The following is an 18,147-nucleotide window of genomic DNA, read 5'->3' on the forward strand; positions in this document are numbered from 1 at the left end:
AGGGAATTGTAGAGTTAAGGACAGCGGTCATCCTGTGGATGAGATCATTGTCTGCAAAAGGCCTTTGTGTGGGGTACCCCTCCAGTGGCTTTGAGTGGTAAGCTTTAAACTTGGTAAGTTGTCCTGGAAAACTTAGTGTTGATGTTTTGGATCTTGAAGAGGAATTTGATGTGGCTTAAAACATATTGTTTTCAGGCTCTTAGCTGTTTATGCCCCCTCCCTTCAAGTTTTGTATCCCTCTGTCCTTGACACATACTTTTCTGTTGAGACTATTATCAAAGTGATTTTGATACATTAGATAGTATAATATGAAGTCCTTCTCACTGTTCATTTGATCAGAATTCTGTTTCTTTGTGTTTCAGACTAACTTAACACTGAAAATAGAAAGTCAACAGACAAGATTGTAAAACATGTTCATTTAAACATTTCCTGTTGTTTACTGATAGTGTTGTGAAGTTTAAAGCATATTAGATTTACTGCCTTTTGTCTCCAAAATTACACATTAGAAAATTTGAGGGTGATTTGAATTTCCTAGTCAAATGATGAAAGCTAAGGAAACGCAGGCAGTGACTTAGATGTCCATTTCATAGCTTCCTTCTTGAGGCTTGTTCGGCACTTAGTGAAATTGTTACTCAAGTTTATCCAAACATGTACACTGCTGATATGATAATTTGGGTAATTAGCACTGAAGAAGGGCTTTTGGATCAACAGATTCGATGGATAGCATGGCAGTCTTGGCATAGATGCTTTTGTTTTCTGGTGCTATGGGTAGCACTTCTGGGACTGTTATGTTTAAGAAATTACTGAGAAGACTGTGCAGTGCATTTGAATTCTTCCTCTCCATATGTTTTTCATTTCTTTCAAATGTGTATTTCCCAGGTCTAAAAAGACCCAAACAAACAATCTCCCCTCAAAAAAACCAACAACTGAAGAAAAACCAAACCCCAAAAGAAAACAAAGTCGGGCTTCTTGACCTAAAACTCCCTCAACAAATCTCTATTAGGTTTTGAACAACTGAAATCCTATCTTATGGTGTACATTATAGTAATTATGACACCTGCACTCTGTTTTTAATCCAGTTGCTTTTGTTGATTAATTGATAATTGGAAAGATGGATAATATTAACAACACTGTATTCATAAATACTGGCTATAGTTGAAGAATTTAAGTTTGTGTATTTTGAAAGCAAATATAAATACTTGAGTTGCTTTTATAAACTTATATTATAAAAATTTCAAAACATTAATCTTGTTTCCATTAAAATAGGACAGGACATTATTTCCATCTCTCTTAAATAATACTTGATGCTACATAAAGTGTGTTATGCTAAAGATGAAGCCAAACTTAGGTTATATTCTCTTATGTAACTCCTAGAAATACAAAGAGAAGGATAAACACAAGCAAAAATATAAGAAGCAGTCGGAGTCCTCACCATCCTTGGTTCCATCTCTTACTGTAACTACAGAGAAAGTAAGTAAATGTTTTTCCTTCTCTTCCATTTAATTTGCTTATGTTGAAATTTCATTATGCAACCATTCCACAACATATACATGAGCTTTATAATGGCTTAGATTCAATAATTATCAAGCAGACATGGTATTTTTTCCTATTATGTAAAATCCTAAAATAAGAAGTCTACAATATGAAGAAAGGCTTAGATTTTTGTAATTGAATAGTGAGTGATTTAATGACCCCAATCAGGTGTCACTGATACTCTGGTAAGTTTTACTTCATTGATTTATGTTTAATAATTTGAGAAGTTTCATAAAATCTTTCCTTTGAAATTTGCTTGTGTGTGCTGAGCTGTCACTGAACCTGGAAGCATTTAAGCTGGTGATTATGAAATTACAGCTCATGCTTCATATACTTGTAATATCATGTTGCCTTTTTAGCAGTCTGCTCTATTAGGTTCTGTGGTTGTCTTGTTAATGTGCTGGCAAATACATAACTCAAGGGAAAACACAGAGGGTTAAATAATGACAGTTCTCATTGTACTCTACAAGAACTGCTTTTACTATCCACTAAAAAAAATGACACTAATGATGGCATTACAGAGTGGGCAGCAGTTCTGAGAAATGGGTTTTCTGACTTCAGAGTTGGAAAACATTGACATCCGAGTCAGGGAATGGTAGTTTGAGTTAATTAGCCATCAGTAAGTAGAGCATTGTTTTTTAGCAAAGATGCTGACACTTGTGTTAGCTGTTTGTAGCTTGGTTGCTGAGATGTAATATTCAACAAACGTGTCTGTCTGCATATGGTACACCAAGACCATGTTGAGACAGGGTAAAACAATCGAAATACCAACTTTCTGTAGTTCCTGGAAGAATTCCCTCAGCTATCGGTATTAACGTCAAGAATCATCACCAAGAAAGTTTTTAGTATACTTTGGATATTTCTTTATTCTCAATAGTAGGATTATTAACTTGAGGATGTACCAGCTAATGTCCCATTATTTGTGGCTCATCCTTGTACTGATGCTTCTGATAAATTAGTCTTTATTCTGGTTCTGCTGGATTCTTTTTGACATTGTTGTGTTAAGTGAGTCCTACTATCAGTGATTTTTCTGAAATACCCAATGACTCTTTATTTAAAAAAAAAAAAGGCAATTTGCCGCTTTGTTGTTTTGATCTGACGTTGCAATCAGTGAGTGTGATAGTCTTGTTGAAATTAAGTTGTGCAACTCTTTGAATGGTACAGACTGGTCCATGTGAGTTGTTACTTCATTTTATTAATTTTTATTGAACATATTCCTCAAGTCTGAGACAACTCAAAAAATTCATAGCCTGTAAACAAGGCTTCTTGTGTGGGAACTTCCTTTAAAACCTACAGTTTTGTGCTGTGTATGATCTTACCTTTCATGAATTACCTCCCTTTTGTATTTTGCTTATCATCATAAGTTTTAACAAAAAGCGATACTTCTCTGTGTATCACTTTTATATTTGTGTAGAAGCTAAAGAAAATACACTGGTTATTTTTGAGCCTTACCTATTAAAACATGCTTTTAACGCTGAAAGCATAGTTGAATTCTGTTTTTCTGCTTACCTATAATTGTTTGATCTTCCTGGTCTTTTCCTAACTACAAGGTTTACAACTCAGTGGTGTAAACTACAGTAAGGTGAGCAAGCGTAAAATCCTATTTTTAGCAGACCTCTCTTTTATCTAAGTATAGACTGAAATAGCCAAGATATCAGCCATACTGTTAATCAAGATTGTACTGTATATGTATATATAGCAAGTAAAATATATTTTATAGTTAAGTCTGTAGGATTTATAATAGGAACATTTAAAATATTTTAATATTATTTTAAATACCTAATCCTCACCTCTTTGTAATCTTAAAAATGTTAAAGAAGTCAATATTACAAAAAAAAAGTTACAAGTCCTATGGATGGTAGCAAGGTAGAACTAAAGCAAACACTAAAGAGAACAGACTCGAATTCTAGAACTTTAACTGAATTAAACTAAAAGAAGTATTAACTGTGGAATTTAAGTATCAACATATGTCCTTTTAGTTTTCTTTTGTGTTAGTGTGTTCTGTGTTCCTCAAAAATCTGAATTTTAGTAATAAAACAAACTTTGTGTTAATCTGAAAGAAATATGTGGTTCAGAATAGTCTATTAATATGTTATTTTTGTGTCCTTTTTACATAAGAGTTGTCACAATTGATTTGAGCTATTGATGTCTTCTTCACAGCTGTCTGTCTTTGCTGTTAATACATTATCTTATCATGGTATGTAATCACTTCTGCTACCACATTGTTCCTGTGGGGGGAACTGGAGTTTTAATTTTATTTTTATTTTTTTTTTCCTTTTAAAGAAGTTAAATCCTTTGTGATACAGTGGTAAGGACCACTTATGCAGGTGATGCCTTAAAGGGTGTTTTTATCTGGATGAGTGACTTCTTAAAATAGTTAATGAAAGGCTGCAGAATAAGCTGTGGATTTACATTATGTGCATTACTATAAATGCCTGTTTTTTTGCAAAATTTAATTCCAAGAAATATTACTAATGTTTCGGTCCAAATGCTGTGTTGAGATACAAGTACGGCATTTGAGAGGTGTTTTTTTGCATCCCTGTAACTCTCATCAGACACTGCTTAGCCTGAATCAGTGAAGTTTAAAATAAGAAATCGTAAACTGTTCTTTGATGTTCTAACAAATTTTTTGCTTTTTGTTTGGGACATAGATACAAAATCCTTTAAGTACTAGAATAACTTAGGAATTCGAATTCTCTGCCTCTTCACATGAGGTTTTCTTCTGGCCTTCCTATTGGTTGGAAAGCAACATCAGCCCTTTTTTTTTACTCCTGATAAAAGGCTTTGAGCTTTTGCTTTTATCTAGAGCTTAAAAATGTGTGTAGTTTAACAGATCTAGAAAAATACAGTTGTCCCTTTTTCCTTTTTTTTTTCTTCTTTTTCTTTTTTTTTTTGGGGGGTGGGGGGAAAGGAGGAGTGTTATTAATTAAAACTCCAAAACATTGGTAGCCAGTAACTACTTTCTGTTTGCAGTATCTTTTATTTACAGCTGACTGAATTTTATCTGTAATAGTAGAGAGACAATGATAACTCTCCTCAGTTCACTCTTATCAGCCCAACCTGGTTCTCAAGGGAGTTGCTCAGATCTTACCACAGTGGGATGCAGAAGAAAATGAAAAGAGTAGGAAAATCTCTATTAGGTATGACTGAACATCAGTGTCCTGCAGCAGTGTTGAGGCTGTGGGCTATGGGGTATTTATGTGCATGTATGTTGATGTGTGTGTTCCCTCTCCCCCCTTGGACCATGCTCTTGCCATCTGACATTTTTATGGAGGGTCCTTCTTTTCTCTGTGCAGGGATGCTATCCTATGCATCTATATTGGGGCTAAAGGCTTCTCAAGCCTTGGGACGCATTAGGCAAGAATGGTTATTACGCCTTTACCATAAAATAAAAGCTTTCCCAGAAGTTTTAAGACTCAGTACAGATGGGTGGTATAACTTTTCAGGGCGCACAGAGTGATATATGGGGTGGCATAAAAATGACACTAGCTCTCTGTGCATCAAGTTGGCAATGTGAAAGTGTGCTTCATGGGGAACAAAACCCCCTACAACCTGACTGATGGGAAGCATAAGGGAATCCTCATAAACAAAGAGTTAGCTTGATAATTGCATTAGCAAATACTGATTAAATTTTGAGAACAGGTTTAACATTGATTAAACAGTCAAGTCCTCCCAGATAAACTAGGGAATGGAGTTGGGTGACAGCATCAAGGGAGTCTCCTTTTTGGGGGATATCTGTACTAAAATGAAGGAAAACTGCTGACTGCAGTGTGAGTAGAGAAGGGAAGAGCCTCAAGTAGTGTATGCCATTTAAAAAGCACCTGCTGGGAGAGAAGCTCAGGGGATGCAGGGCCAGAGAGGTTGAGGGGCTGCAGGGGCTGAAGCTAGTCTGTAAATAAATAAAGGTGTTCTGCCTCTGTCCTCAGATCCTGGCTCCCTGCCAGTCTCACCCTCCTAACCTCAAAAAAACCCCAAAGCAAACAAGCAATCTACCTTTGCCATAGTATATGAAATTTTTTCCAAGACATTTCTGTTATGCCATTGTCATTCAGAACTTCGTGTTTTAGAAAATCAGTGTTCAGTGGTGAGTATGTTATTGTATTAAAAAATTAACCTATTAATGTAAAATTTGAGCTGCAATTTTACCTTAGATCCCACTGCATATATTGTGGATTTGCAAAGCAATTGATGTCTGTGTATCTGGTTTAGGGTACTTTGTTGCAATTAATTCCTTAGAGGAAGGAATATAGTCTGTGAAAAAAAATTCTGACTGGATGATACCAATTTTGCTTTGCTTAGGGTGTATGGCATCATATTAGTATTCAAGATATTCTCAGTAAGTATGTAGATTTCAGTATACTTTACAGCACCTTCTGAAAAAAAAAAACACATGTTGGAGCCAAAGTTTCAAATCCAGATGTGCACACATGTTCTCCAGAATCTGCTAAGGGCAGGATTCAAGCTTGCAGTCTTCAAAGTATATGCAAGTTCATGCCTACTCGTCATGTCTAACCCTGGATAGTCTGTAGTGTTATGTTAAACTCTTAATTTCCCTTTAAAATAAATAAACAAAATTCCTGCACTAATGGAGACGAGGTACTAGGTAACATCAAACTAGGTTATTGTTACCTATAGAGAATTACCTTAGCAGTTAGTATTCAGCTGAGTAGATAGAATTAGGAAAGAAAGGAGTTGGCTAAGAGGAGGAATCCTAGAGAAAGCCTGACTTTTGGTTTGGGTTATGTCCTGGTTTGAGCCAGGATGAAGCCAATTTTTCTTTTTACTGATTTTTTTTTTTTCCTTCAGTAAGCTCTCTTGTAACTAGCAACAGTGTGTTCTGCTAGGCTGATAAGACAGTGGAATGTTTTTCTAACTACTGAGGCTTCAAGGCCGCACCTGCACTCTGCCGGCTCAGACACTATGGGGAGATCTGTGACCCCCCCCCGTAGGAGGCTGAGTTAGACGGACAGCAAAATTGGCCAAAGATATTCCATTCCATATATCTACGTAAGCTCAAAGGAAGGTCAGAGATCACAGAAGACAACTTCCTTCCTTCTTCTTCTCCCCTTCTCTTCCGTCCATGGCTGGCGTCCAGGGAGGACTCTGTTCATCCATCACCGTCGATCCTCAAGCTTGATCTCTCATGACCCCCATAACTCTCTGCTTTCTTCAGTAGCAGCTCCGGGATTCCTTGGGACTCTTCCCAGTTCAGGGAAGTGCTGTGGAAGTTGCTGGGGTGGGGGGAGGCGAGAGGCTTTTGCCCATACCTGAATAGATCTGTATATAATTGTATATATTTTTCTTGTATGATTCATTAGTGTTTTGATTAAAGCTGTGTAGTTTAGTTTTCAATCCAGCCAAGTCTCTCTCTTTTTCTCTCTCTCCTTCCTCATCTGGGTGGGAGGGAGAAGGGATCGAGAGCATTGTTGTCGGACCTGAGTCAAACGGTGACAGGTTATTACACGTTGTTGTGGTTCCTTGTCTCTTTACCACCTGGGTCGCCAATAATGTCATGGTTTGGGCCCAACACGAAAACAAAGGAACAGCCACATGGCTGCTCACTCAACTCCCCCCGCCCCCAATCGACACACACTCTCGGATGAGGAGGACAAAGCTCATGGGTTGAGACAGAAGGACAAGGAGGGTTCTTCATCGATTAAGGTCACAGGCAAAACTTGGGGAAAAAATAATAATTTGATTTCACACTAATCAAACACACACAGGACACAGACAACACAGAGAACAGGGCTTGCATATGTTACCCCCACCCCTCCCTTCTTCCTGGCCCCAAATCCCTTTGCTCCCGGTTTCTCTCCCTCCTTCCCCCCAGTGGCACAGGGGGACAGGGGATGGGGTTTAGAGTCAGTTCACAGGCTGGTAGTTCCTGCTGCTCTTTCCTCCTCAGGAAGGATTCCTTACAGTCCTTCCCTGCTTCCCCTCGGGGTCCCTCCCATAGGAGAGAGTCCTCCATGAACCTTCATGAGTCCTTCCCACGAGGTCCGGAGCTGCTCCAGCCTGGGCTTCCCACAGAGTCACGGGCTGCTTTGGGAACAGCCCCCATCCCTGGTACCGGGGTCTTCCACAGGTGCACAATCAGAGTCCACAGGCATCAAATACACTGGCCACAAAATCGAAGTCCACTGGCCAAGTTCACCCTCCTGATGCCTTCAGGGAATGTTCCACCACGTTCCTCCGTGAGTGCAGGGGCACAGCTGCCATCTCACCATGGGTTGCAGGGAAACTTCTGCTTGAGCACCTTCTTCCTCTTCTTCCTCACCAACCACCAGCACCTCGCTTCGCTTCTTCCCCAGCACGGCTCTTCCCTTATAAGTGCTCTTCTGCTCAGGTGTTGTAGCCGTTCTTTCGCATGTTAATGACAGAGGCGCATCTATTGTCCCTCTAATGGCTCCTTGGCTGGGTTTGGAGCAGGAGAACTTCTCAGCTTCCTGCCGGAGCCAGTCCTGGGGCCCTTCCCCTGCTACCAAGAAACACACCAAACCAAACCAGAACACAAATGTCTGGAAACTCTTTATTCAAATGACCCAGATTTGAACCACTGCTTCCTAACTCAGGTCAAGTGACATATCAATTTCAGGAAAACTGAGCATACTTGTGTACTTTGTAATAGTTCAAAAAGTTAACTACTAAACTTAACTTCATTAGAAACAGTTACCAGTATAGTAATGTGAACTAGAGATAAATTATTTTTGACGTTGTTCTTTAACAGATTTAAACTTCACTGTTGTTCTGAAAATCCATAACATTTTTTATTGCTGTTCACAATAATTCATACAGAGCAGCATGCAAATAGATTGAAATTCTCATCTTCAGTAAAGCTTTGCGTACTTAATTGTCTTCTGGCATTTGTAACTGAAAAGTAAGTTATTTGTAAATGTCTTAGGTGTTTTAGCAAAAATATGAGAATCTTTTAATACCAGCTGTACAGAGCTGCATGTAAAGCTGCGGAAATACTCTGTTGTAGGCCTAAATTCAGCAGACATCCCAGTCAGGGGAAAGATATGTGAGTGATTGATTTTAAGAGGCATGTGTTTGTGTGATCTTCAATGGAGATCAAATTAGATACTATTTTAAACTCTATTCTGTAAAGAATTGAAAAACAAACTACTAAGTTTGCTTTGAACAAGTAAGTCTTCTAGGTTTGACCCATATTCTTTTGTTGAAGAAACTTTATACAGCCAGAAGGCTATTTTGCTAGTTGGTTAAAGTATAAACAGCAGCAGAATAGTGTTTTCTTTTCCCCATTTTTGCTTTCATTTTCTATCTTTTGATAAACCTCTGGTATTACAGCTCCAAATTATTTTTGTTTTTGTGAAAGCAATTATATTGTTTTTTTTTTTGTTTACTAATGCTGCCCACACAGTTTCCTTGCCCACTAAGTTACTTTCTGTGAGGTATTCTGTTTTTGCCAATATGAACAGTTATGACAAAATTTAGCTGAAGAATAATGGTCCCGGAGATAAAACTTTGGAAAGCCTTGTGAAGAGTTTATGGGTGTAGGAGAAGGGCTAAAATTATTGGGAATGGGTGGGTGTTGAGGAGTAAATCTGCACTGGGAGCTCAAGAGCTTATTACAATTTTTCCTTCCTGTCAGACAGCAAGTTTGTAGTAGGTAGCCAGTCATTCCTCCACATGTCTTGGCCAGCTAGATCTTATGTGTTATCTTTACTTGATGACACTTAAGGAACTGGCTGAATATGATGCTTCACATGGCAGACAAGCCTAGTGTGATGGTGGGAAGTGAAGACATAAGGCACCATGGGTCTTGTTGGCATTGGTTTTGATTTGATGTTGAGACTATATTTAAAGCTGCAAGTTCTTAGGTTCTGAAGCCTTCACACCAGTTCCACTGCAGATGGAACAGTGTTTCCAGTTTGACAAAACAAACAGCATAAAAATTGTATTTTAAGAAAAGCATTTGAAGTATATTTTTTTAAATTTTAAGCAGTAAAATAACAATATCCTGTTCTAACAGAATATTAAGACTGTGTAACCATAGATTTGAGATTGATCCATTGATCTCAGTGAAGTAAAACTGTTAACCAAAGCTGACAAGATTTCTGTGCATTATTTCCACAAAGTGAAGTTTTATGCTCTTCAATTGTTTGCTGAAAATCTGAACAATTCAGTTTATGTAACTCTTGTTGTTGCCAGTTATCTTAGTATTTTAACACTTCTACGTTTATTTGAAAGAATGTGTTCTTTTAAACAGTTCTTTTGTTATGATTTTTATGTGACCTGTGTCTTTTATTTCTTTTCTCAAAATGCTAGACATACACGAGCACTAGCAACAACTCCTTGTCAGGCTCCTTGAAGCGGTTGGAAGATACTACAGCTCGATTTACAAATGCAAATTTCCAGGAAGTTTCTACACACGTTTCAAGTGGAAAAGATTCTTCAGAAGCTAGAGGGTCAGAGAACAAAGGGAAGAAATCTGCAGGTCACAGCTCAGGTCAGAGGGGAAGAAAGCCTGGTGCTGGAAGAAATCCAGGAACAACTGTGACTGCAGCTAGCCCTTTCCAGCAAGGTATTAATTGTTATACTGTAACACAGCTTCTGCATTGCCATGATTTAGAAATATTACATATTTAAAACTTGAAAAGTAGTTAATCCTTTATCTTCAATAGGAATTTTGTTTTGGGGAAAAATTAAGGTTTTTTAAATGGAAAAAATATTAGTTGTCATAACGTGGAAAAGAAGGCCATGCATCTTTAAAGGGCAAAACTGGTGCTTTTGTTTAGACTGTTAAGGTTTCTCTTTAACTGCTAAAACCAGAAGTTTCTTTATTGCTGAAAAGTTATTCTGGGGTAAACTGTAACATACAAATTTGAGTCTGGGGGTCTTTCTATATACCACCTATATACAATGACTAAATTTCAGTGCATGTAGATGTTTGTATTTCCTAAGTGTGCTTCATTTTCTGACTTGCATGCGCTAACATAGAGCTGAAATGACTGCATTCCAAATATTGCAGAATCAGTGTGATTCTGTTACACAAAAGATCTTTATGATTCTCTGACAGTGCTAAAGAAGTCTTAAAATGCCAGTTTTGTATGCTTTCCTCATCTTGTGTCCTTTTGAAAAATACCACTTCTGTGGAACACAACCACAGCCAGGGTCAATTATGAGCAATTGCTGTTCTCTTGACCTATGTCAGACCCTTGATTTAGGTAGAATGGTAAGGAGCATTGCACAGATAGTGTAGATGTGATCATAGCATGTTTCTATCAGCTACCTTCTTCAAAAAGCCTGCTCTGACTTGCACCAAGCATTTGTTGTGGCTTCAAAACATAAGGGATGTCAAAGTTGCCTATGCAGCAAAGTTGTTATTCTTCTTTTATTCATTTTCATCTTGTCTGTACACCAAATTCAAATCTGAATCTCAGACTGAAGATAAGCAGGAGAAGCAATGAGATAAAAACAAGTTCTTCAGCTTTTGGTAACACTTTTTGTGAAGTCCGTGCACTTTAAAGTTATGTGTTCTAAGATCTTAATCTTTCCAATCAATTTTAATAAACTACAGGAAAAAGTAATTGTACTTTTCTTTCTTTTTTAGGAAGCTTTTTGGGCACCCCTGGGAGCATAAAGTCATCTTCTGGAAGTTCAGTTCAGTCTCCCCAGGATTTTTTGAGTTTCACAGACACAGATCTGCGAAGTGACAGTTTCATGCATTCTCAACAGGCTTCCTCAACCAAAGATGTACATAAAGGAGAGACTGGGAGTCAAGAGGGGAGTGTCAATTGTTTCACTTCCTTAATTGGTATCCCTTCATCATCAGCTGTTTCCCAATCTAAAAACTTTGACAGCTCACCTGGAGACATAAGTAATTCAAGCCTTACTTCTACAGCATACAAACGAGCTCAAACTTCTGGAATAGAAGAAGAAACTGTAACAGAGAAGAAACGGAAAGGAAATAAACAAAGTAAACACGGGCCTGGTAGACCCAAAGGAAATAAAAGTCAAGAAAGTATTTCCCATCTTTCAGTTTCTTCTGCTTCCCCAACATCATCTGTGGCTTCTGCTGCAGGAAGTGTGACAAGCTCTGGTCTTCAGAAATCTCCTACTTTGCTCAGGAATGGAAGTTTACAAAGTCTTAGTGTTGGCTCATCTCCAGTGGGTTCAGGTAGGAATTTATTTTAATTTTTTTTAATTTTACTTCAAATTATGTCAGTTATTTTAGCCATAATTATGACTGTGCTTTTGAAAACCAGATTCTTGTTTAATGGATATTGGAAGTTGCATTGGGAAAAAAGTAAAAATTAGAATATGACCGTGGGAAGAGTAAGTTCCATTCCACGTGTAGGTACCATTGTGCTGTAGGTGACTGTGGTAGATTGAGCTATATACTCTATAAATGCAGGTTTTGAGGCTGTAGGGGGAAAAATAAGTTGCATGAAAATAGTTTATTTGGAAATCACATGTGATGGGTTTAGCTAAAGTAAGTGATAGTTTATGCAGACTGTATTGTCTGCAATGTAGAGAAAACAAAATCCGTAATCAAGCATGTCAGCTGTACTGAGTATGCACCGTTCCCCACAGCACCTCAATTATTTTTTTCCCAATTTAGCTTAATTAAAAAAAAAAATGTTTACATGGAGAGTTACCAGTTTAAACGCATAAAAGGGTATTCTAAATATGGACCCCTGTGCAGACAGATGGCATGTTCATACTCTTTGCGTGCTTTTTAGCCTTGAAATTGGCTGGTTTGTTCTTCCTCTGTTCTAAATGTGATAAGCATTTCTGCGAGATGCTTTCAGTTCCCGATGAACCTGTGTGTGGCATGACCTTGCAGAATACTGTAGGTACCAAAGTCTTTGTTGCTTTGAAGTTCCTTTTGAGGCCTTGTGTTTGGATTAAAAAAAAAAAAAAAAAAAGCCTAGCAAGTACCTTGTTTTTGGAACTTTAAATTTTATTATCTTTGTTGTTCTAGTGGATTTTTTGTTATTTTTTCCTCTTTTTGGGGGAAGGAGAAGTGGGACCTGAATATTTGGTTGTGGGTAGGTTTTATACTTTTATATTGTATATTTTAATTGTAAAAGCAAGAGATACTTAAAAAAATATACTTGCTTCAAGAGATAAGAAGCCTCATATTTGTTTCAGGAGAAGGCAGGTACTTAAAAACTTGATCGCAGAACCATGCTTTAAAAAATCTTCGTTAAATATAGGAAAGTGATTATTTTTATTACAGGTGGTAATGGCAACTATATTAAAACATTTTTACTGTCCATGTATTTGCTTAAAATGCAATTAAATACCTCATGCTAATCTTGTATCTGTATTGGATAGAGATCATCCAACAAATTTAGATCAGTGTTTGGATTATTTTAATAAAAACCTTATTCTTTTATGAAACCTTTGAGATGGATTATGTACTGTTGTAGTTGGAGCAACAGATAGAAGTACAATTGAATGACCCTTGTTTCCTACCTTATATTTGTCTTAGAATATTCTGGTTTTGTCAGCTCCTACAACAGGCCTTTCCCTGGCCAAGTTCATCTTTGCTTCCTTTGTCCTCTGTCACTCTTCCATCTATAAAATGCACTGAATATTTTAAACTTCCCTTGTAAAAAAGCTTTGAAATTAACAGATGGAAAAAAATGGTAGGTTTTATCATGGTATTCAGCCTGTAATGTCACCTCTGTTGAGTGTACTTAAATTCTTGCTAGAAAGCTTTAGACCTGTCCTACAAGCCAGTGATGTTTTCTGAAGGTACCAAAGAATGTGAATGAAAAACAAGCACACACCATAAACAAAACCACTCCAACAAAAACCCGAAAATTCAAAGAAGCAAAACCAGATCGGATGTCTTTGCCTTCAAGCATAAGCTCTAAATTAATCCACAAACTTCAGCTTGAGCATATTGTTTTAATGTGCTCTTCTGCTTGATTTCCCCTCTTTCTTATGGTTGCAGTCCTGCTTTCCTCACCTCATCATAAGCATTTTCTGGGTTTAGCAGTCATTTTACAACTTTGTTACAATGAGGAAGGGCATATGAGTATTATCAGGAACATACATTTTCTCAGGTAAGATAGGCTAATGTTTCTCTTTGAAATGTCTCTATATTGGCTAGTAACAGAATCTGACAAGTGAAATGTAAACTGTTTGACCCAAAACCCCAAATAAGATTTTGTGCATGTAAATGTCATGAGAGAAAATGCAGTGGAAGTCAAGCAAAAAAGTTTTTACTGACTTACTTGAAACTGCCTTTTTACTTCAAAGAAGCAGAATCGGGAATATCTTGGACTGTACTAAACAGAGCTTTTGAGGCACTTAGGAAAAAAAAACTAACCTTCTTAACTGCAGCTAAAATTTTTTCATAAGAGTACTTGCTGAGATCCATAAAAATAATGAAAATCATTATTTCACAGATGTATGAGAATCCTATTCACAGTTAATGTTCAAATCAGATGAAATGTGAAGGAAAGCTTATTTTAAAAAGTAATGCAGATTTGTGTGCTATTTGTATATCATTAAATGCCTTCCATAAAACTTTTATTCTAAGTACATTCAGCTCACCTTAAGAAAATACTGGTTCTCTCAAAATTTTTTTCCATTCCACAGAACTTCTTTTCCTGCTTAATAAGAACTGAGATATGCCATGAGTAGTACAAGGCTATGTAATTAAAAGCTGTTACAACACATGCACTTAGGTTGCTTTACAGTTTCCACACAACTAAACTGATACTTTTAAAATTCCGAGTGCCTGAATGTCCAGTCTTAATGCTTTTTATATTTTTTTCTGAAATGTATTTATAATCCAATAGGAAACACTGAATGCATTACTTTAATAATGTACTCAAAATAATGCTTTTAAAAAAAATAATATTTAGTTGGTAGGTTGATAAGGAATTTTTATATTAAATCAACATGTTTCTGTCCCTGATTAAAAAAAAAAAAAAAAAAAGGCAGCTTCTTTAGTCAGTAACAGCGTATTTACAAACCACACATATTTCTACTGGAGATTCACAAGCACTTATGCTTGTTGTCTTAGAAGATTTATGTTGGTTGTCAGTGGGAGTTAGATAAAGCTGATAGGTTCCCCGGAATGGGACTGGTCTTTGGAGTGGTTTCCAAGTTTTTTAGTAAGTGAGGGTTTAGTCTGAAATCTACAATTTTATAGAGCTATTTAAATGTTTAAGTCACACTAGTTATATTCTCAGAATTAAGTTCATTCTGGGCATCCTGTTAGGGAATATTAGTTAAAAATTTCTAGTCCAAAGTATTGCAAAGCAGTGATCCCTTCTGCCAGAGGTTTTTTGTTTTTTCTTTTTACAACAATGGTGATTAAAAAGAGAAAACTTTCATCCCAGAATTGAAAGAGATCAGTAGCATCTTGTCCCAATTGTTTTGTCTCATAATAGTAGATTCTAAGATCAAATGTTTCTTTTATTATACTTGCACTGTATTTCTTCAGCAGTGCAGAAACTAATAAGGTGGCGGGAAGAAGAAAAAATAGTTATGGCAAATAACTGATACCATCTCTTTTTTTCTTGTGAGGACTTTGTGCAGGCTCTGGCTCCCCTTTTTTGTAGTACACTCCAGTACATGAATAACTTTTTGAGAACTCACATCCCACAGCAATAGGGAAAAAAGACTTAATGTTTGTACAGTATCTTCTGATTTTTGTGTAGTGTGCAGCAAGGTGAAATGAAAGCAATCAGGTGTCAGAAGTAAACTGAAATTTCTGTTTTACGGTAGATAAATTTCTTGCACAGTTAGCTTCAAGTTCTGCATGCATACTTGCTGCTGGAAGAATTACAATGCTTCTCTGTTCTGTCCCAATCTGTTCTTAATTTCAATTGTACAAAAAATCATATACTATAAACTTCAGTTGTTAAGGCCTTCCAGGGTTCATTTACTTCAAAATTTTAATTTTTGCATAATTAATTGATGCCCTTACAAGTGCTGTGAACCCTACAAGAGCTTATACAGCAATTCTTTTTTTCCCTAAGAAGATTGGAGAAAGTTAAATAACAAACTGGGCCTTGAAATGGTTAGCCCATTCTTTCATCACCCTTGCTGTGCCCATCTTCTGGAATTCCTGTGTCACAATTGAGGCAACCTCAATTTGTCTTCCAACTTTTTTATATCTACATCCTATATGTCCTACCCTTGACCAGTCTTAAGTATCCTCTGATTGGTAACGCTATTCAGTTTTATCCTACTTTCTCATCTGAATGATGAAGCTTCTGCCAACTGTTATACTCCTGTGCAAGGAGATGGTCTTGCTGTTGAGCTTGTTGTCATACTGATGATGTAAGAGAACTCTGAGTTTCTAACTAGATGAGTAACTTGAAATTATTCTCATTGAGATACCGAGTCTGTCACAGCTTACGTTGAATCTTTATGGTGTTAGTTTAAACTCCTCTGTAGCTTTGACTGACTAAATCTGTTGGGAGAAGTAGTTTAGACACAATTATTCTGAAGCAGTTTGTGCCGTTCCGTTTATCTACTAGGTGCCCTAGAAGCTGAAGCAGAAAAAAAAAGTCTTGCTGTGTTAAATAGCCAATCTGTATTCCAGAGGAGATAGAATAGAAAGGAAAAATTGATACTAAAAGATACTAATGACCTTCTAGGACTAAGCAAAAGGTGTAGAAAGCACTCTTGTGTGCTCTCTTCTTGTGCAGAGAATTTCATTCTTCATATTAGAGGCTCAATAGAAGTGATGTTGGTTTGATACAAGATTAAAATGTTAAACTTGATGATAGTTGATGTAGAAAGTGTGGAGACATTAATCAAGTAATTGGGAAGAAATCATGAGGTAGTAGAAGCTTATGAAAAGAGGGAGTATTGTGGAATGCGTCCCCCAATCAATGTTCTTAACCAGGGATTATTAGCAGTCACAGTCAGAAGTAATAAATTGGCAATTCCTGATGCTTAGTACCTAATTTTCATGTTTTTAAACTGTCAGTTGTAAATGTCACTAAGTCTTTAAAACTTGTGAAGTTGTAGGACACTGTTGAGTTAATTTTATGCAAGAAAGAAAGATGTTAAGAGATGTAAAGATGTAATGATTAATGATGATTAAAGGTAACTTACTGGATTTTTTTTGGTACTCCTAAAATAAAAGCAGTGGCATAGTAGATGTCTACATTTCAATTGATGACATTTTAAATAAGGACCTGTAATGTCAGGAAGTTGACAAGCCTTTGCATTAAATGTCGTTAATCACTAAGTTTCAATTTAATTTTGATCAGAGAATTATTAAATCAAAGTGTTTACTTTGGGGTTGTGTTAACCCTGTGCATCAGTTATCAGCCTCATGCTATTTATTAAAAATTTCTGAAATTTTTGAAAAATCTGGGCATGTAGACAGGGTAAAATGGATCTCTTGGTAAGCAACGCAAAGAGTTGTGTTGGTGGAGCTAACATAAAAGATTATGTCTCAGAAAGATGGATGTGTACTTGCAGGATAAGGATGGCCTTCTGGGGAAGGAAGGTCTGAAGAGAAAAATGATAAAGGTGAAGAATCAGTTGTCTGAGCTTCTAATGCTGAGCTGTGCTTAAAAAGGTCTGAATGCATAAACAACAAACTAATAAGAAAGGTAGCTCTGTGTTCATCAGAGTGCATCTGGTCTTCAAATACTGTGTCTAGTTCTGCTATCAATTGCGTGCAAAGAGAAAAGCAATGAGAAGGATTCAAGGACTTGAAAAAGCACATTATTTTAGAAAAGCTCAGAAGTGAGTTTATCTGACTATCAATATCATATGCGGAACTGATACTATAATGATCCTTAACCTAACAAAAAAGGTTAAACATGATGAAGTGAGAGAAAGTAACAGTTGAACAATTGTCAGCAATGGTTCTGAAAATGTAGAGGTAATACCTCCTGTAAAGATACGGCTTAATTAAGCATATATACATTTTCAGGTGTGGGAAGTTCTAGACCTAAGAATCAAATAATGTACTTGCAGTGATTCTTGTTTAGCTCTTATCTATGAACCTAATTCTGTGCTCTGTTATTCTTTTGATTTCTAAAAGAAAAATGAGTATGGTGTATCGGCTGGGCATATGGAATAGACTGTTACTGGGCAAATGCATTTCATAATGTGGTAGTTAGCAGGGAGTCATCAGGCAGTGGAGTTGTGCAAAAAAATAGTTCCCAACACAGTATGGAAAGTTCTGAACAAAAAATACTCTCAGTGAACCTTGTATCAGAGATGTGTTTTGAAAACAATCATGAAAACTTCTGAGTAATGAATGGAACATTATCTCATATTGAGATGCCTTAGGAAAAAAAAAAGACTTTTGTTATCCCTGTGATACTCATTTCAAGAAGGGATAGAAAAGTTATGACACTTGAAGAAGTTCCATAGATCTTGCAGGTAGCAGAAGTAACTGTTTAATTCTGATACTAATTACCTATTAAAATATTAATATGGGAAAGTTGAAAAGAGCCTTACAATGATCAGGATTTTTAAAATGTCCTTTTCACAGAGTTTTCAGCTCTTTGATAGACTGGAATATCTTTCATTTGAGAGTATTTCAGTTTACAAAAATGATTAAAAGCATGATCATTATTCTTACACAGAAAAATATTCCAGTCAAGATTTTTTTTTTTCCTTGGTAATTGTATACTGGTAATTACCACACCC

The 18,147-nt window shown here is 36.7% G+C and overlaps 1 protein-coding gene across 1 annotated transcript in view; it reads left to right on the forward strand.

Annotated features, from left to right (window-relative positions):
• The window catches only part of MLLT10 (myeloid/lymphoid or mixed-lineage leukemia (trithorax homolog, Drosophila); translocated to, 10), a 125,578-nt gene that overhangs the window by 55,763 nt on the left and 51,668 nt on the right, over nucleotides 1-18,147 (forward strand). The window contains exons 9-11 of the mRNA XM_010007014.1: nucleotides 1,375-1,470; nucleotides 9,823-10,078; nucleotides 11,108-11,674. Coding sequence (XP_010005316.1) covers nucleotides 1,375-1,470; nucleotides 9,823-10,078; nucleotides 11,108-11,674 — 919 coding nt within the window. The remainder of the gene's footprint in view (nucleotides 1-1,374; nucleotides 1,471-9,822; nucleotides 10,079-11,107; nucleotides 11,675-18,147) is intronic.

This window comes from Chaetura pelagica, unplaced genomic scaffold (assembly GCF_000747805.2).
Source record: "Chaetura pelagica isolate M959 unplaced genomic scaffold, ChaPel_1.0 scaffold17, whole genome shotgun sequence".
Lineage (NCBI taxonomy): Eukaryota > Metazoa > Chordata > Aves > Apodiformes > Apodidae > Chaetura > Chaetura pelagica.